At 34.9% G+C, this 20,659-nt stretch overlaps 2 protein-coding genes across 4 annotated transcripts in view; one reads left to right on the forward strand and one right to left on the reverse strand.

Moving 5' to 3' along the window:
* Positions 1 to 7,333: 7,333 nt before the first annotated feature.
* LOC107755647 (ankyrin repeat and SOCS box protein 7-like) lies at positions 7,334 to 16,380 on the reverse strand. Of its 3 annotated transcripts, none has more exons than XM_016572537.1 (5): positions 16,306 to 16,380; positions 15,455 to 15,531; positions 14,179 to 14,432; positions 11,729 to 12,334; positions 7,334 to 8,232 (listed from the first exon to the last, which is right to left on the reverse strand). In XM_016572537.1, exons 2-5 carry the CDS (start codon positions 15,499 to 15,501, stop codon positions 8,093 to 8,095), a joined length of 1,047 nt encoding a protein of 348 aa, XP_016428023.1. In that variant the 5' UTR covers positions 15,502 to 15,531; positions 16,306 to 16,380; the 3' UTR covers positions 7,334 to 8,092. The 3 variants fall into 3 exon arrangements, with proteins under 3 accessions (XP_016428023.1, XP_016428024.1, XP_016428025.1); XM_016572538.1 differs by having other exon boundaries at positions 16,302 to 16,376; XM_016572539.1 differs by lacking the exon at positions 7,334 to 8,232 and adding an exon at positions 10,626 to 10,696.
* A 63-nt stretch (positions 16,381 to 16,443) lies between these two features.
* LOC107755634 (protein Lines homolog 1-like) overlaps positions 16,444 to 20,659 on the forward strand; it is a gene marked incomplete at its 3' end in the record, with an annotated part of 5,570 nt that continues 1,354 nt past the window's right edge. Inside the window, exons 1-4 of the mRNA XM_016572523.1 lie at positions 16,444 to 16,515; positions 17,899 to 18,177; positions 18,801 to 18,890; positions 19,069 to 19,213. Of these exons, the coding sequence (XP_016428009.1) occupies positions 16,471 to 16,515; positions 17,899 to 18,177; positions 18,801 to 18,890; positions 19,069 to 19,213 (559 nt within the window). The remainder of the gene's footprint in view (positions 16,516 to 17,898; positions 18,178 to 18,800; positions 18,891 to 19,068; positions 19,214 to 20,659) is intronic.

Genomic DNA, 20,659 nt, shown 5'->3' on the forward strand with positions numbered 1-20,659 from the left:
TTGAATACTGATCAAATTATGGTGTCACTTGATATTTTGTCAGCACGTCCAGCTGGACAAAACAAAACTGTGTTTGCCGAGGACGAGAAAACAACGGGTTTGGCATAAGCGCAATGACATGCCAGCTCATGGGAAACGTTCGCCGGAGCTCGACATGAGACGTGTTCCAATGGGAAATCATGATAATTTGCAAAGCAAATGCTTTTAATGTCTGGCGCATAAGTGACAGAGTCAGGTTTAAGAATGGAAGCCCTTAAACTGAAACACATGCGCTCATCATAGCTGCACTGAGGAGCATGTTAACCTTGATGAGCTAAACGCGAGTTCTGACACAAACCATTACACCCATAGCTGTCATCTTCCTTTCTGCTCACTCCGCATGTGCAAACCAACAGATAAACCGCTTCTGAACTCAGCCACAAGCTAATCATTTATGGGGGCACTTCGTCATTGTTGGCCAATTAGCTATTGTCATTAGGAAACTGCTGTCAACGTGGAAAATTGTCATGTTTTGGGATTTTTGTTCAGGCTGAACATTCTACATTTATGTTTAAATTAAAGCGGATTAAAATATAATTAAAATTTTTTTTTTAATTTGATTAAGAAATATAATTAATGTTTTTAAAAAAAAATCTAATTAATTACATGACACACTGATTAATTAATCAAAATCATATATCAGGATTTCCCTATAAAATCCCCTAAAAAATGCATTATATCATTGTCAGATGAAAAAAAAAAGCTGATTAAAAAAAAATATATATATTAATATATAAATGTGTAACTTTTAGTTTGTGTGTATATATATATATATATATATATGTAATGTATAGGCTGATTAGTTAACCCAAATTAATCACAATTCAAGATTTCCTAAAAAAATAAATAAATTATTGTGGCAGAACAAAACATTTACATTTATGCATTTAGCCGACGATTGTCTCTAAAGTAAGTTACAATCCAAGATATAAATCTGATCAGTACATACATTCATTGGGAACTGATCTCAAACAGCTGAGCGTCAGAAAACACTGAATGGACATTATAAAAAGTGGCTTTAGAAGACAATATATAATGAACGCATCTCTTATACTGTTCTCAGCGACACAATCACTAGTGCCATTATGCAAAACCAAGAGCACTTGACTAGTTCGCATGAAAACTACTCGTCGTGTTGCAATGCATCTGTTCTCAATGTCTATAATCTGTATCATCACATTGTGAGTAGTCACTCATACGAGCAGCGGGAGACGAAACAATATCAGATGCAATAAAAGACAGCAGCGTTCTCAATGGCACGTTGGATCATCAGTCCGACTCTTATTGTGACTCATCATCGTCATCTGTATGACATATGCTCATACTTCATATGTAATGGTTGATTTTTTTCTGGGTCTTCTGCTAAAGATATAACATGAGGCCACTGCCTGCTAGCTTATGTCTGACTATGTTTTCCACTAGATCAAAGAGCCAGTGCTTTTAAGACTGCACAAGCGTCTTTAAATCAACCTCGCATTTTCTTCTGAACCCAAAATTAATAAAGCAAGATCATTCTAGAATTAAAAGGGAGTCTGCGTTTTCAAACAGAGAACAATAAGCCTTATTGAAGCTCTAAATCTAACACGAAACGGCAAAATGTTTCTTGTCTCATCACGACAGGAATCACATAAATGATTCATCCTGTATATTTTGAATTCAAAACTGTCAAAATTTGACAAAAAGTCAAGTAGTTTGCATCACAGGGTATTCAGCTAACAGTGAACTTTGGCTAACGTTCTGGGAAGGTTTTCTCAAAGTTATGAACAATCGTTCTTCCAGTATTAATAGAACATTCGTTCAACGTTATCTGGTCTTTAACAATGTTCTCAAAACATTAGCACAAAAACGTTATTTATACATCGTTCATGGACCGTTTATTTCTTAAACGTTTTAGCTGGATGTTTGTGTAACATTTTAAAAACAATTACTACTACAGAATATACGGTTGAATGTTCCCTTAACGTAAGCATAACCAAAGTTTTTAAAACATTAAAAAAAACAAAAAAAAACAAAACAAGAATGTTTTGAACATTCAGAGACCATTCAGAAATAACATTTACAGAACTTATGGGAATATTATCAAAACTTTCTTAAAACATATTTTTGTTAGCTGGGTAGGCTAATGACTTTATAGAGAGACGTCCAGCTAAAACGTTCAGAGAACATTTAAAAGTAACAATGTACGCAAAATGACGAAATGGAATGTTCCCTTAACGCTGGCATAACCAACGTTTTTAAAGCATTCAAAAAACGGAAGGTATGAACGTTCCCGAGAACATTCAAAAGTAACATTCCCATAATGTTTGCAAAATGATCAAATAGAATGTTCCTTCAATCTACGCATAACCAAGACAATAAATAAATACTGGAGGTTCTGAACATTCAGAAATAACTAAATGGGAACGTTATCAAAACATTCTCATAACATATTTTTGTTAGCTGGGTAATGACTTTTAAGAGATGTTCAAGTCAAGTCAAGTCAAGTCAAGTCTGCTTTATTGTCAATTCTTCCACATGTACAGCACATACACGCAGAGAATTGAAATTGCGTTACTCTCAGACCCTTGGCGCATAAAGATAACACTAACAGTAGAACATAAATACAGATAGATACAGATTAAATATAAAATACAACTATACAAATATACAAATAAGGTAAAATGTAAAAAAATAAAAATATATATAAAAATTCAATGCTTCAATGCGTTCAATGCTTATTATTAGACTATTTCCACAATGCAGGTGTTTATAGCCTATTTGTCTGCAAAATAATTAGTAAGCATTTTAGCAGAGGCCTTCAGATCGAAAAGGTCATGAGAAACACATTCAGTCCAGTGTGACTGTAATGTTTTGCTTTTAATCTCATTACAATCGATTCGTGTCCTCCATAGCATAAGACGGCTGTTATTAAGTCACACATCTGTTGTCCCATGGCTCTCTCTCTCTCGTTAATGAGAGTCGACCTTCTATAGTCTCATTCCCCCGATGCACCTGTACGCTGCTCTTAAAATGAGGGGCTTTACATTACACTGGTGCGAGAGCACAAAGGCCGACAGTGTACGCCGCGGGCGGGTCTCGAACTCTACGGTCGCGGGCTTTTATTCCCGCGGTCCAGAGGGAGGGAAGGACACTCTACTGGCCTTTCACTCCGTTCTGCACTGCTACGTCCCGCATGAGCCCCAGTCTGGGCTTTCACCAGCTAAATGAAGACCTGATAAAAAACGGTACCGGAACAGGCGAGTGGAGAAAAAGCGTACTTATTAAAGTGTATTTATTCATAATTAAATTAAAACAAATGTTTACATTTTGGGTTGAATTTCAGAATTATTGTAAAATTATTATAAAATATAGATGTGTGTGTAATAGCTACAAGAATGGGAGAAATATTAATAAGAAAAAAAAATCACATTTTAAATATAGCCTATACATCTATAGAAGTGTATACATATGCTTGTTCGTGACCCAGCGGTGTGTGGCACATACCAATGCTGATAAAAAAAAGTGTGTGGGACAGCAAGAGACACTGGGAGAAATGTTGAGTAAACTCTACAGCTATAGAGAAAGAGAGACATTTGAATAATAATAATAAAAAATAAAAATTTTAATATATATATATATATATCACTTTTGCAAATATTGTTAATCTGTGTTAATGGAATTGCACCAAACATGATTTTGATTTATTTTTTGTCATTTCTAAATACAACTGACACTTGTCAGCCTTTTGTAAAACTTTTTACTGTTTTCAAGTAGGCTGGTTTCACAGTTCATAAAGAGTATTCAGACAAAATGCTTAATATAAAAATAATCATCATCAGCAGCTTATTGATGATGATGAACTTACCGAACATTGAATCTGTGATTTTTAAACGCAAAAAGAAATGCGAATACATCACCCAGCCTGCTCGCAAATGTTCAAAAGACGGAAACAGGAAGGAAATAGAACATGGAATTTTAATCATTTGATTGTACAGTATTTTTATTTCTTTTTTGCAGTAGATAATAATAAGACACTTATATCTTTACATTTTCTGTGATGCTTGGACGAGTTACACACATAAAGTTTCATGCTTATCGGTGTTAAGATCACTAAACCTAAATATGAGCAATATAATAGTGATGCTTACCAATAGTCAACATCACTTCTAAAGAAGAAATGTATTTGTTGAAACAATCAAAGCCGACATTAGCGCTCTTTTATAGACTGACACATCAGAAAAAAGTCTAATGACCTTTACAGTTATCGCCTCTTCCTACACACTTAGCGATAACCTCCATCCAAGACACATAAAGCACTGTTGAGTGTGCTTTGCATATTTCCTTGTGTGGCCTCCTGTCTGCTACCGCCAGTCAGTTCCAGACGGCCCACACATTCAAATGGATCTGTCCTCTTCCGCACAGATATATGCCCACAGACAGGGAGTTTCCCTAAAGCCGTGGCCCGGGCTCAAGGAAGAGCTGTTTCCAGCGCGGCCGAGGATACATCCATCCGGCAGGACCACCAACAATAGCTGCATTGTTCTGCATGTCTGCAAGGAAACACGGCCTACAGAGAGATGCCATTGTTTTATCGTGTAATGTTACCTGTGATTCGATAAATGATAGCGGCCCATGTTTTTGTGTTAGGAATGCGCAAATATATCACGGTGTCCTTAGGTCACTGCTGAGTTTTGGCACGGGCTCGGCTAAAGAGAAGCAGGAAAGCAGAAACCTTTTTATTTAAGAATGACATTCCTGGGAAAGAGAGAGAGAGAGAGAGAGAGAGAGATCACTTTCCAACAAAACATCAGCCGTTCACGAGTAAACAATACATTCAGATCTCTGGAATAAGCTGTGATACGCTGCCAGGCATTGTGATTTCTACGCGGTACGGATGAGCTTTCCTCTCAAGCATCGCCAGAGCTTTGGTTTGGGAGGCAAAACAGTGAGATATGAGCCTGAGATCACGGGAAAACGTGATTCCATGCATCAAAGCAGGCTTCCCACACTTTACCATCAATGCAGTTTCCTTTGTGATTGCTGGAGAAGGTTTTAAGCATCACTTAAAGGAGACATATTATGCCCCTTTTTACAATATGTAATATAAGTCTCTGGTGTCCCCAGAATGTGTCTGTGAAGTTTCAGCTCAAAATACCCCACAGATCATTTATTATAAAATTTTGAAAATGTCTATTTTGAGTGGAAGCAGAAACACGCTGTTTTTCAGGCCTGGCTCTTTAAATGCAAATGAGCTGCTGCTCCCCGCCCCCCTTCTGATTATCATGTTTATCGCGCTGAAATCATGCGACCAAGGGAGCGAAATCAGACGCGCTCGTTTTCTCAGACGCTTGCAGAAAAAGTCTTACCAAAACAAAGTTACTGGGTTCATCTTTTTCACGTTTCCTTGGTTGGTACCTGATTATAGCACTTAAAACCTCGAAAAGTCAGATTTTCATGATATGTCACCTTTAAAACATTTATGTTCACTACAGAAATGTACAGGACTTTGTATTAATTTCCAGGATGTTACCAGGCTTGGAAAACACAATTTTATCAAATTTCATAACTGTGGGAAACCCAATCAAAACATGCTATATTATCTTATCATCAAAACGGTGACTGATTTATCAATAGCAAATGCTAAATGATGAATGAATGAATTCATGCATCATGAATAAATGTAAATATAAACATAAATACGCTATATTATAATAAAGTAATAACTGTTGATTAAAACAGAAAATAATTTCAACCTGTTTCTCAGCTTGCAAAAGCATAAATAAAAATAAAATAAACAAAAGAAAAATGAAAGTAATTTTAAGAGCAGAAATGAGAAGTTAAATCTATGTTAAAGGATTTGAACACAAGATTATTTTAAATGAATTTCATATAAATTGGATGGTGGAACTACATTTCAATATGGATGAACTGCTAATGCGGGTGGTGTTTGTTTTTGCACTAACAAAGAAAATATATTAAAATACATATACGTTAACTCTTTGGTTATTTACAGTATTGCACAAAAAGCTTGAAGATAAAGTGAAATGCCATTTGCAACTCATTTACTTTTGTGATCTGATGTATGTGTGAGTAAAACAGGATATACAAAAGAAAAAAAAAAGTAGAACAGGAGTTTTTTTGGTTCATTAAAAGTGGCATTACATACCAAATAGAGGCAGGCAGATGAAGACGCCAAAGTAGTAAGAAGGATTTGTGACGTCAGCTGAAAAAGAAACAAGTCACTACATACTGTTAACGATTACAAACATTTAAAATGGATAAATAGGGTATATTTTGATTTGAAGTTGAGTCTTACCTGGAAGATTCCTGTAAAATGAACTTTTAGGGCTGATTGTACTGGAGTTAAAAATAAAGATTTCAATGACCGCATATCCTAGAAGACAATATGATTACCAAATGAACAATAAATTCAGTGAAATCGGCATTTTTCGCAGACATTTTATTAGAAAGTCATCAAACTCTAGAAAAATGGCTGCAAATCGATGAACACGGCACAATTACTGCTTCAAACACAGCAATAAGGCTTCGAAAAATAACAAACGGGGACATTATGAGATCCATTTATTCACACACATGTACATGAGAAACAGCAGATTATATACATTCAGTAGTTGAAGCTGTGGAAGACAAAACCCATATAACATTCCCTGGCTCTCAAATCAGTCCTCCACACCTGCTTCTGAATACATTACGGTAGCAAGCAGTCACCCAGAGATGCTTTCAGTCCCAACAAACGCCCTAAACTTAACTAAAAACAGAAATAATTTAAATGTTGTGGCAGGTCACTTTAATGCACTTGAAGTGTGTTCATGATGTGGTGAAATGCTGTAGCTGTACTGCGTCACGGACTGAAGGAAAGGCAGCTAGTGTTCGAACCGGTCTGGAGAAAATAGTCTAGAGTAGCAGCGAGCGAGAGTCTCTCCCGCTGACTGAGATTTTAGGGGGAAAGATCAAAAATAAAGCTGCGATCTGACTGAAAAACATATGAAACAAACTGAACGCTTGCTTGATGAAGTGCCAAATGCACTGAATAAACTGAGTGCTACGCAGACCTTTGACTAATGCTTATATTTTGTAAAAATTAAGTGCATTTCAAATCATTAATAAACATATTAAGTTACTGATTGCAAAAATTTAAGAGATTTTTCATGTGCATAATAACAAGAAACTGATGGCCAATTACAATTAAGCATCACTAATTTTCCATTTAATCACAGATCCGGACGTTCCCACATCAAAGCCCTTGACAGGTCACATGAAAAACACAGAACCACTCAACAAAACCCCCAAAAACACAAGCTTGTGGCTTAAATAGTCTAAAAAATATCTGCTGTACATATGACACAAATATTTACAGAAAGTTTGTTAACGATTTATGCATGTAATACATGTTCACCTTTGTAGACCTCTCGCAACTAGGACTTTTTCTTTACCTTTTAATGGAAACTAAGGCCAAGCACCTCTGATATTGACAGCTTGTAAATAAAAAAAATATTTGTTAAAAATGAAATTAAATGAGAAAGAAAAAAAAAGTTTACAGAGAAGAATCGAGAGCCTGTGGGGTTTTCGGTACGCTTTTCAATACAAACGAATCGGATTCTCAACAGAGGGTTAATAACTTATTGGACTGTGGTTGGAAATGATTTCTCCACAGCAAAAATAACAATAGCACATGCATATTTTTATGAGGGTGACCTGCATATTTGCCAATTTCTCTGGATAGCTTAAAAGGTTTTTATCTTTTCCTTGTCTGAGAATGTAGCCGATAAAAAAAGTCAAATACTTACAAAGGCCGTGCTGATTTAAGAACAAAAAAAGATATTTGGTACAAATCAAACGTCTGCATTTTTCTTCTCTCATGGGTCAGGAATTTCTCCACGACACTTTCAGTGAACGAATCAACGTGGCTATTACAGTGCTTCTCGATCCACAGTCGTTCCTCCGTAAAGAAGCATTTCACTCCGCTTGTACAAAACGCTGCACCTGCTCCCAGAGGTTTCGAGTTTGCATAGAGTCTTAAGGGAACCTACAGAAACGAGTAGGTCGGCTTCTGTCAAACGTTGTCGAACTTGTGTTTCAGGTAGTCCTTCATGACCTTGGCAATGGGCAGCTCTTCCAGAAACTTCAGGCTCTGCAGGCCGATGCACTGCCGGATCTTTATCCTGCACAGATCCTGCAAAGTCCTGGGCTGCCCTGAAACACAACGAGTGTCAGGTTAAACACCAGCTACGTCTAGAGTCAATCAAATATGACTGCATTCCTGTGTGACCACCTGTGCAAGCATTTACTCAACTATTTTCATCTAAAAACAGAGAAAAAACACAAAAGATTGGTGGCTACCGATATAATATGTGACCCTGGACCACAAAACCAGTCATAAGGGTCAATTTTTCGAAATTGAGATTTATACATCATCTGAAGGGCTGAATAAATACGCTTTCCATTGATGTATGGTTTGTTAGGATAGGGCAATATTTGTAATCAAAAATTAAGTTTTAATATATTTGCAGTAGGAAATTTACAAAATATCTTCATGGAACATGATCTTTACTTAATATCCTAATGATTTTTGTCATAAAAGAAAACTCGATAATTTTGACCCATACAATGTATTTTTGGCTATTGCTACAAATATACCCCAGCGACTTAAGGCCGGTTTTGTGCTCCAGGGTCACATATAATAGAGAAACATTCAATAAAAACTTTATTTGTACTACTTTCATCAAATACACTGAATAAATGAACTAAATACAGTGCGTGCAGAAGCACCAAACTCATCAGACAGACAGAAAATTAACTCATAATACAACATTAAATATGAGATGCAAAAAGTGAATGGCATCATCACATAAGTCATACTAAATGAAACTTATGGCATGAAATGAACACTGTTCAAGCTCCAAATGCTTTGACTTTGTCAGGTTAATAATATGTTAAACTTGGTTCATGATGTTTTAGGAATTCAAAATAATAGTTTAAAGCTGATTTATAATGTAAGAAGGACAGGCGGTCTTTTATGAATTAAATTAAGTAGATATAAATTAAAAACTACGGGTGGTCGAGTTTTAGCTCCACATCTGAACAGAAATGAGAAATTCCCCAACGTTGGCTTGTTTTAAGAGGTCAAAACAGACTTATCTTTTTAAATCTGCTTGATTATCAATTTATTTGATATTATTGTATTGTATTTTGCATGTTTTATTATATGATTCTTTGTACTGTTCTGATTTGGGTTTGAAAAGGGTCAGAAAGAGAGAAAAATTACTTTACCAACATCATAAGAAGACATTAGGGAGGGAAAAAAAGCACAGAAAATACTTTTGTGCAATATATAAGTATGCATATGCTTATATTATTGTATTGTATTTTGCATGTTTTATTATATGATTCTTTGTACTGTTCTGATCTGGGTTTGAAAAGGGTCAGAAAGAGAGAAAAATAACTTTACCATCATCATAAGAAGACATTAGGGAGGGAAAAAAAGCACAGAAAATACTTTTGTGCAATATATAAGTATGCATATGCAATAATAAATGTAGCAATCTGTCACAAATAGGATGTTACTTAAGGAAGGAGCATGAAAAAAAATCACTGCTTCTGACAAAAAATATAAAAATTTAAGCAACATTATAAGTGGGATATATAAAAAAAACGGTGCAATCAAAAATTTGATTAAATAAATTAAAAATATAATAATGTAGAAATCTGTCACAAAGTGCCTGTTATTTAAGAAAGGAGCAGATAAAACTAAATTTGCATAGACATCTTATAGGTACAGCAACAAAAAACAGACATTTAATTCAAATGGTTAGAGAGAGAAAAAATGGCCATGAAAAATGACTGTTTCTGGCACAAAAAAACTTCATAAGTGGACATCAGGGAAGGAAAAAAAGCACGCACGCACACACACACACACACACAAAAACCTTTTTTGTCCATTTGTCGTCATAAAAGATATCAGGAATGAGTTCCAGGAACCGGTGCACAGGGTTATCAGTTTTAATGGGCCAGTTTTCCCGTCCCAACACAATATGGCACAGGCTGTGTGCACACAAATGAAGCCAGCTGGAAAAACCACTACAAAGGGCTGGAGACGGCCATCTGCAGCCCCTGTCTTCTGTCAGTCTCCATGCCTTAGCAAAAGCTCTCAACGATAGGTGACGGCAGAGAAACAGAAATGAAATCAGTGCATATTCTCACGCAGCGCACTGTCACTCCCTTCAAGACATGAAGTCATGCTCTCAAAGTCTGAGTCCTCGATGTAAATACAGCCGCCGAAGTGCTTTTTTAATAAATAATCAAGGTGAAATGAGATCGCTCTGAATGAGCTGACAGCGAGTAAATGTCTGCGACAGGTGACAAATATATTAAATTACGGCAAGCTAATTCATTACTGTTAGAAAAACATATTTCAAATTAAATGATAATATTAATAATAATAATAATTCTATATATGAATGTATATAGTTCATTCATTATTGTCATTAAAAAATTAAATGTTTCATAGAATGTTTTTTTCAAATAAAAAGTTTGTAAAAGAATGAAAAAAAAAAAAAAAACAAAGTTGAAGCGAAGCGCAGGAATGTGGCCATTGTTGCGTACTTGCTCATTAGTGCTTCAGGTAACACTGCTGGCTTTTCTCAGACGGCCGATTGTTCTGTGTGGGGGAGAGAGATCATAATGCCGTTGACTCGGCCATTGCTCAACTTACAGATTGACAGAATCAGACGCTGCTCTCCGTGAGATGTGACATTTTTCTGGAGAAAAGAGGGAATATGAGCTCCTTTGAGGATACTCCTGCTATTAACCCTTGGAGTTTTAATGCTTCATGTTCGACTTGAGTGGAGCGCTCTTCTAACGTATAGCTGTAATATTAACTGGAATGAGTGTCTTAGAATGTGCTACGGCAAGCTAATTCATTGTTGTTAGAAATGAAAATATTTAAAGTTAAATGATAATATTATTAATAATAAGAATGATTATACAATATATACTGAATATGATATGATAAATACTGAAGTTTTACAGCTTCAAATTTGACTTTAAAAGTTAGAAGCTAATAGTTTAGTTGAGCTGAATGAAGCTTTTTCTTAATAAAAATAGATAAAAATAAAATAAATAATTCTAGCAGAAAGGTGTTCTCTACAAAAGGTAATAAAAACTATTAAGAAAACTGACGAAAGAAACAAAGTAACAAAAATTAAACTTTGATTATAATGTGAAATTAAGACTGGGTATCTAATATCATGTTATGAAAGTTTATTTTGTAATTATCTCTGACGTTTTAGATCTTTACCTTTGGTTTAAAAATTAATTTTACTTGAAAACTCCAAAAATGGTACATTTTTTAATATAAATTCTGTCTGAATTTGAAAATAAGATTCAAAACAGCGCACAAATCTAGTCACATTAAAAACAGAGTTTCAAGTTTGTTTCAGGGTCAACTGGTTCAAAAGTTACATGCTAAAATGTACATGAAAATTTGGTCTGTTGGTGGTGCTAAACGATCAGAGACTGACCTCAAATCTGTCATATAAAATACTGAGACCCTCCCTAATCTGTGTCCCAAATTACCATCTAATCAAAAAAATAAAAAATTCAAGGAACAATGATGCCGGACTACATATGTGACCCTAGACCACAAAACCAGTCATAAGGGTCAATTTTATTAAAGAGAGGGTGAACCTACTTGTGACCTCCTGCAGAAAGTCCAGACAGGGCCGACTGATGCCAGACATGCTGACGGAAACAGCCACGGGCGTCTGGCCCTCGTAGTTCCTCGTGTTGGTATCGGCTCCGTACGTGTACAGCATCTGCGCGCACAGCACATCGTCTCTGAGGGCCGACAGGTGCAGCGGCGTCTGTCCGTCCTCCAGCCGGCCCAGGTTAGTGTCCGCTCCCCGCTGCAGGAACATGCGGCAGTACGAGTGGTTGCCCTTAATGACGGCGTAACGCAGCAAGAAGCCGTTCTGAATGTCTATGTTGGCGCTGTGGTCGAGCAGGATGCGCACGCAGCTGGAGCGCTCGCGGATAATGGCCAGCTGGAGCGGCGTCGTGCCTTTGTCGCTGAGCGGGTCCACCTCGGCTTTGAACTCTAAGAGGAGACGCACGAAGGAGTCGCGGCCGTAGTGGGCCGCCACGTGCAGCGGGGTCCAGCCGTCGTTGCTTTTGGCGTTGATGATGTCGCTGCGGTACTCGGACTCCAGCATGAGGCGGGCGATGCGGGCGCGGCCGTGCATGGCGGCGTAATGCAGAGCTGTGAAGCCTCCGATGAAATCCTTCACGGTGGGATCCGCTGGAGAGATAAACACATGACAAAACTGAACTCATTCAACCGAAAACCTAATCAAACTGAAAAACTTTGCATGATTGAGTCTGTTATTTTCCTGTTCATTACTGAGAAGCTGCTTTGAAACAATCTGTATTGTATGAAGCGCTGTAGAAATAAAGGTGACTTGACAACCAAGAATATCAAGCAAGAAAAAAAATGCTTGTAAAAATTATATATTTATATTTATTAGGCCTGCTATAATTATTACATAAGCAAATATAAAAGTGCCATGAAATGTGCATTTATTTGTCCTTCTTTTTGTTGCAGTAACATGAGAGCTCTGACATTTTAGAATGTACTCCAAATGTTAAAGTCTTAAAATGGCATATAAAATTTAACAAATTAATAAATGCATTACAAATGCATAATACAAATAATATATATTTTTCATATGAATTAAAATATATTAATAAAAATATTAACAAAATCAATAACTTCAAAATAATAAAAAGTTAATAATGCATTATTATACTATGAGGGTTGGATTAGCAAAAAAAAATGAATGGAAAATGGACTTAAGATACTTTATATAACTAAACTGCTGATTACAATTATTTGTATGAACAATTAGCTAGCTAAAATGTCATAAATCTGCGTTCCAACAGCTTTTAACGAAAGAATTTCCATGATTTATCCAATTGATTTCCAGTAATTTGTGACTAATAAATACGGAAACCTTTTTACAGAATTTGCCCTTGTAAAGAGAAATTTATAGAATGAAATATGTTACATTATGTGTGCACATAACTTGAAACATTTATATTGACTACAGTAACTTCAATGACTTTTGAAAAAAAAAGAAAAAAATACAAAGAAAAAAAAAATCACAATTTTAAAGTTATATTATTAAGTTATATTTAGGATATTTATAGACTTTCAATGATCATGATAACCCTGATAAATCACGACAGCCCTAACATTATGTTAAGTTGGCCATATATGCCAAATGTATGCACTGGGCAAACATAACATATATAAAGAGCTTTGATGTGTATAATTAGCTTGTGTAGAGTATGCAGACATTTACATAATTTGCATAATGTTACTATATTTTAATCAAAGCACTATATCATGGCATTGATTATTCTGATTACAGTCTTTGTAAATTGATGCATCTCAATCAGTACAGATGGCTTCGCAGCTGCAAAGTTAAACACTTGATTGTGGATCATTCTATCTGCAGATGTTTCGACAAAAATAGCCCTGTTTTATAGCGTCCCCTATCGTCTAGCATGCATTACTACACCGAGACGTGAACATTTCAGAACAGCAGTCTATCAAAAAAGCACAATACTAGTTTAGTGTTTCAAGCTATAAAAGATGACAAGATAGGGAACCTAAATAGAGTGCAAGAGAGTAAAATATCACCATTGTAAACTGGTTATCATTGAGAAAAGTAATTGAAATCAAATTTACATGAGAGGGATCATATTTACAATTAAATTGTGATTAATACACACAAAAAGGAACCCAAAACACAAATTTTCATGATTCTTGTTTGTCCCTTTTGGACCTTGGCAGTTTAAATTTCCATCTGCTTTTGTTGTGTGGAAAAGAGAAGCTTGTACATTTTGCCTATTATGCGTTTCGCATAATAAGGACAATAATAAAGAGCCCGAATGACTCAGGGGGAGCAAATGATGACAGTTTTTTAGGTGAACTTATTCTTTTAAGAGTCAAGCGGAGCAAACCAACCACAGTTTTTAATAAATGTTAAACTAGGCTGGTCATTTTAGATTTTCTTACCAACTGATGCTTTAAATCAGATCTGCACATCTCGCTCCCATCATAAAAACCAAACCCTTTACCTCCGTGTTCGAGGAACACGCGCACGCAGCGCTCCTTCCCCTTCGCCGCAGAGAAGTGCAGCAGCGTCCAGCCGTTGGCGTCTCTGATCTTGGGCGAGTAGCCCTGCTCCAGCATCTTGCGGACGGTGTAGACATCGCCGGCCGCCACCGCCGCCTGGATCTGCAGCTCCTCCTGTAACTCTGGGTTCCTTCTGCAGTGATGGTTCAGCATCCTGTCACATCTCGCAGTACGGGGCTCAGACGCTCCTGTGTCCCTGCAGACAAGCACACACGCGCGACATTACGAAGGACACTGATAGACAAGCTCACCATTTTGAATCAAAGCACGATTAATTAATTATGCATAGCACGTTTAAAGGAATTGCAAGAACAAATTTTCCCCAAACACCATCCCACATCGATCACATAAACAGGCAGTCCCGCCTCAAACTCACTTTATTGGTTGAGCCTGACATTAATATGTCGGTCTGATCTCTCAAACAAACAAAGCAATGAAAGTTATGAAAATGCAGAGTTCACGGTGTTTACACATTTTAGGGGAATCAGCCTAGTTTCTAATATCTATACCTCATTAATTTGCTATGTACACAATGCTTCATTAAAAATAAAGAGGAAAAAAGAAAAACTAAAATATAAAATATTATATAAGATTTCAGAATTACTGTTAATTTGAATGCTGTAATACAGATGCATTGTAAAATCTTTAAATAAATAAATAAATGTGCAGGCTACATAGCAATTATATTGTTAACTAGGCTACTGGACACAGCATTAAAATAAACAGTAATTTCAAAATCTATCTTAAAAAAAATACATCTGGTAAAATCCTAATACAAAAAACAAACAAACACTACAACTACAAATTACTCTTTGTGTTACAAGAGTGTCAAAGTTCTTAATATCATACAAGCAATACATTTGTGAGAGTTATTACTATAAATATATACACTATATTTCAAAATGTCTTTGATGCAGATCTGTCAAAATATTTTTAATAGGACAACATGATAGAAATATATAGGCTAAACATTAATTATCTTTGATTGCGAAAAACAGTATGAAAGAAAATAACTGCACACATCACCTGTGAGATAATAACAGTATTCTTGCATGAAAAGCACTGATAATGTTAGTTGCATTGCATCAAGCCAAAATCATCAAACCATTCATGAAAAAGCTTAGACAACACAATATAACACAATAAGATAGAAATTACATTTAAAAACAGGCCATGGTCTACAGATCCTTACAAAGCTCAGCTATGAGCCAAAATTACCGTTCATTAATGTCTTGTAGATTTGAAACAGTCTTTGCGCTCTGCATCCATATTCACATCCACTTCAGATCTTCATTCTAGAGAAGCAGAGCAATACAGAAATATCAGCATAGGTAAGTATACACATGATTCGTTTATATATAATATTCATCATTTACATAGCAGATGCATTTATATGTATAAATGATGCATTTAGCCACACCTATATGATGGCGTCTTATTTACACACTCATCTGTCACGTTACATTAATCATCTCTCTGTTTAGGAGTAAATATTAACTGCCACCCTTTTCAGTTCACTATGTTATTGTCTAAAAAAACCAGCTGCAGCGAGCATTTGCACACCTACATTTACCTATAACAACCCAAACATACGTGATATACACCATCAACGGCGGTGTAACCATTTCACCTCCTCGAATAGGTTCAACAAAAGGTAAATAATCATGTTTGCTGCTGCTGCTGCTGCACTGAGAACAATGAATCTGTTAGCTGGTGTGCTAAAGCAGCTGTGGCAGCTAAAATCACCCTAAAACAAACACTAAAGCGGCTCTTTTTAGAGACTGGCATAATTTACATTGATACCGTCCAAGTATTTGAAACGATAATTCTGAAGACGACCATTAAACTGAAGGAGAATTGGGCAAACTCTGTGATAGACATGTACTCTTACTGCATTAGCATAGTTAGCATTTAGCCAGCGGTTATTTACCATTTTCAAAACAACACTGCTTTTAAAGTTACTCAAACTCTCTAAACCTGCGGCTAGAGGGTAAAATTAACATTATCTGATTAATTAGCATAATAAAGACTCGGGAGACAGTGAAATAAAAAATATATAATATACATACAGAGTGCAAATACAGTCAGGTAGCCATGAACATCATGTCTCCAAGGCTTCAAACCGCAACAGCCAATCGGATTCGAGCTGTCAAGTACGTCACCCATACATCACACCGCTGCAAAATAATAGAGTTTTGCGACAATTGTGGCTGTGTAACGGCAAACAGCACTCCATGTGGTTTATGGAGGCTCGTAGCGGAGTGGATTTTGTGTCAGAGGTGAAGAAATATTCCCTTGGATTATGAATGAGAAGTCCAAAAAGCTCTTCGTTACAATACGAATTATGATTGTACGCAGCGTCTTTCTACAGTTCACGTGCGTCGTTGGATTCAAACGTAAAAACCGCCACGTTTCAAACTCTGCGGCCCTCTAAATATGAGGTTATTTTTCTATTTATGAACTTGTCGAGATGAATTGCAGAGACTGATGCAGTGGCTTTTCGGGAAAATTAGAAAGGATATTGAGAAAATTGGAAATGCATCATAGATGCTGTCAGCGAATGGACACAAAATGTCCTTAATTGTGTGTTTGTGTATACGTTATATAACTAAATAGTATAACTGAATACCCCCTTGTGTAATTATTAAATTAATTACCAAATGAATCATACTTTTCCTTACAATTTTAATTTAAACATAAGTACAAAGGGTTGTATTATGACTTAATGCGTTCGTGTTTTTATTAAAACATTTTAAATATAGCCATAATAACAAGTTTCACCACCTTCAGGACAGATTTCATGGTATACGTTTAAGTCCGACTGAATTTGGCACGTTTTAGAGAATTACAAAGTCAAAATTGTGAATAACGGGTACACTGCTGGTCAAAAGTTTGGGATCAGGAAGATTTTTAATGTTTAAAAAAAAAAAAAGTCTCTTACGTTCATCAAGGCTGCATTTATTTGACAAAAAATTATCAATATTGGAAACAGTTGCTGCTTATTTGATGAATAAAGTTAAAAAGAACAGCATTTAATCTTTTCTAACAATATAAGTCTTTATTACTGACAAAACATTTGAACGGTAGTGTATATTGTTACTGAAGGATCATGTGACACTGAAGACTGCAGTAATGATGCTGATGAAAATTCAGCTTTGATCACAGAAATAAATTATTTTTAAAAAGTATATTAAAATAGAAAACCATTATTTGAAATTGCAATAATATTTCACAATATTACTGTATTTCTGATCAAATAAATGTAGCCATGATGAGCAGAAGAGACTTCTTTAAAAAACATTACAAAGCTTACTGATCCCAAACTTTTGAACGGCAGTGTATATCATTTCTTTGTACACCCCTGTCACCGCAACAGCCTAGAAAAGAGAGTCGGGAAGTGGCCTGCCCTTTTTTAGCCAATCAGAAACACTCTCTGCCTGTCGATCATTGTCCATATTCAGGTTTGCTGCTGTTGGATCGTCTGAATGAAGGGCAGAGCATGTGGTTGAAGAGATGAGGTGGAATCATTCACTGGCTGCGTCCGACTATAACTTACATGAACTGAACAAATCACAGTCCCATATTGACATGTCTTTTCATCTAAACATGTGCTTCAAACGTAACTTACTGATTATCATTCTTTTGGCCCTTTATTTTCACAGTGTCTCATCATGGATGCCTCAGGATTGGATTTCCAAGGCATTTTCGGGCTGTTGTGTGCAGGATCTGCTCCCAGTCTGAGCAGTGAAGAGCTGGCCGGCAGAATCTCATCATGTGTTAGTCAAACAGTCACACACACAGACGTCATGTGCTTGTGTCTCACTCTTACTGAGAGCATCATTAGCAGACTGACGGCACAGAGTTTGCCACAAGATGCCACAATATTCTATGAAGATGTGACGAGGAGGCTGTTTGGAGAAATGAATCTGATGGCAAAACTGGTGTGCTAAATCAAAATTACATTTTATTTTGCTTAATAATTTTTTTTTTCATTGTGATATTATTTTTGTCACAATTAAGCACATTTCTTCCACAAAATTCTCGTGATCTCAGTATTATTTTTAATTCTAAATATATCCATATACAGAAGCAAAATTAATGTCCAAAATATATATTGTATTTTATGTATATTAAATTATAAAGTGCTATTTATTATACTGCTTTTAATTAAAGCTGATTGAAATTATTTAAAAAAATATTTATATTTCCATTAAAATGTGTGTGTATATATATATATATAATTTTTTTTTAAATTTATTTATGTCGTCTCCAATCACATGTACACGTTCACATTGCGCATACGCAGGGACTCCCAACACATTGAAGAAATTAAAATATAATTTTATTTTTTAAATATATTTGTAAAAATATTTTTATTTTATAAAATTAAAAATAATTTTTAAAAATCCACACTGAAACTTTTTTAATTGTATTAATGCAAAAATTATAAGTTGAGAATATATATATATATATATATATACATAATTTCTTCTTATGTCAAATTGTGTCTTGGGCATATTTGTGATTATACATGAAGCCTTAAGACAGTTCATATTTGATGCAGGTTACCCTCCTCAGCTGTCAAGACCAACTGGTGTCTCATTTATCTGCGAAGTGTATATCAGTCTATATCATCAATGACATTCGCATAACTGTGAGTATTGGTACTGCACTGTACATTAACTCCAACATGGACTATTATACATTTTACAGGTGTGTAGACATACAGATCATCTAGTAGTCCATCTGAGTATTGTAAGGTTTCGATGTTTTCTCTGTTTTTCTTTCCTGATTTTTCTCTCTTGACTAAGTGCAGTGATGGTTGATTATAGGGAGGCAGCAGCTGGACGTGGAGACACACATGTGCTGAAGTGTTTCAGAAATCAGCGGCCAGCAGTGAACTGGACTCCTGTGTGTGGTCCCTGACCGCTGTGATTAAAGCAGTGCTGAGAGGAGACACAGGCCAGAATCAGAGAGGTACTGAAGAGTCTTCACACACAGACAGATTATTCAGAATGGGTTTCTTTAGTATGCTTTTGTAACTTTATCTGTAAAAGCTTACTCACGGTTTTATCCAAGGTGACGAGAGAGGCGGGACCTCAGGAGAACATTTGGATAATTGACTGAATATGTAAAACTGGTAGAAAAGGTGGAATAATTACAATGTAAAACAACTTATAAACAAAACAACTCACAACTCTAAATTAACTTGTAAAAAAGAAATTGTTGATTAGTTGCTAGGTTAAATCTCTGTGAGTATATACAGCATGACGTGTTTACTAAGTATTTGACGACAAATAATAATAATAATAATAAAAAAAACAATACTTCCAACATTGGATGGTTTGAGAATAAGATGAGGTATTTTTATTAAATCACTTTATTCTCAAACAATTATTTTTTTCATTCTGTCGAAGGTAGTTTTATATTATTATTATTATTATTAATATTATTATTATTAATATAATAATAAAGTCACTGTATTCTCAAACATTATTTTTTTCATGTTGTATGTTGTTATTATTATTAATAATAATAATATAATAATAAAACAGTATATGCAACATGAAAAAAAAAAAAGACTTTAGAATGTGACATTATTATTATTATTATTAAAGTCACCATATTTTCAACCTATTTTTTCACCAATTAACGTCACCATATTTTCAACCCATTTTTTCATCATTTTTAAAATAATAATAATAATAAAACAGTACCCACCAACATGAAAGAATAATGGTTATAAGGTGATATTATTATTAATATTATTATTATTAAAGTCACCATATTTTCAACCCATTTTTTCATCATTTTTAAAATAATAATAATAAATAATTATAAAACAGTACCCTCCAACATGAAAGAATAATGGTTATAAGGTGATATTATTATTAATATTATTATTATTAACGTCACCATATTTTCAACCCATTTTTTCATCATTTTTAAAATAATAATAATAATAAAACAGTACCCACCAACATGAAAGAATAATGGTTATAAGGTGATATTATTATTAATATTATTATTATTAACGTCACCATATTTTCAACCCATTTTTTCATCATTTTTAAAATAATAATAATAATAAAACAGTACCCACCAACATGAAAGAATAATGGTTATAAGGTGATATTATTATTAATATTATTATTATTAAAGTCACCATATTTTCAACCCATTTTTTCATCATTTTTAAAATAATAATAATAATAAAACAGTACCCACCAACATGAAAGAATAATGGATATAAGGTGATATTATTATTAATATTATTAAAGTCACCATATTTTCAACCCATTTTTTCATCATTTTTAAAATAATAATAATAATAAAACAGTACCCACCAACATGAAAGAATAATGGTTATAAGGTGATATTATTATTAATATTATTATTATTAAAGGCACCATATTTTCAACC

Source organism: Sinocyclocheilus rhinocerous, unplaced genomic scaffold, assembly GCF_001515625.1.
Source record: "Sinocyclocheilus rhinocerous isolate Xijiao unplaced genomic scaffold, SAMN03320098_v1.1 scaffold3186, whole genome shotgun sequence".
Taxonomy (NCBI): Eukaryota; Metazoa; Chordata; class Actinopteri; order Cypriniformes; family Cyprinidae; genus Sinocyclocheilus; species Sinocyclocheilus rhinocerous.

Coding starts and splice junctions, on each gene's coding strand:
- LOC107755647 (XM_016572537.1), bottom strand. CDS start 15,501: ATGCAGAGCGCAAAGACTGTTTCAAATCTACAAGACATTAATGAACG. Junction 14,433..15,454: donor CTACAAGACATTAATGAACG/GTAATTTTGGCT, acceptor GCTTGTCTGCAG/GGACACAGGAGCGTCTGAGC. Junction 8,233..11,728: donor CTTTCTGCAGGAGGTCACAA/GTAGGTTCACCC, acceptor GTTGTGTTTCAG/GGCAGCCCAGGACTTTGCAG.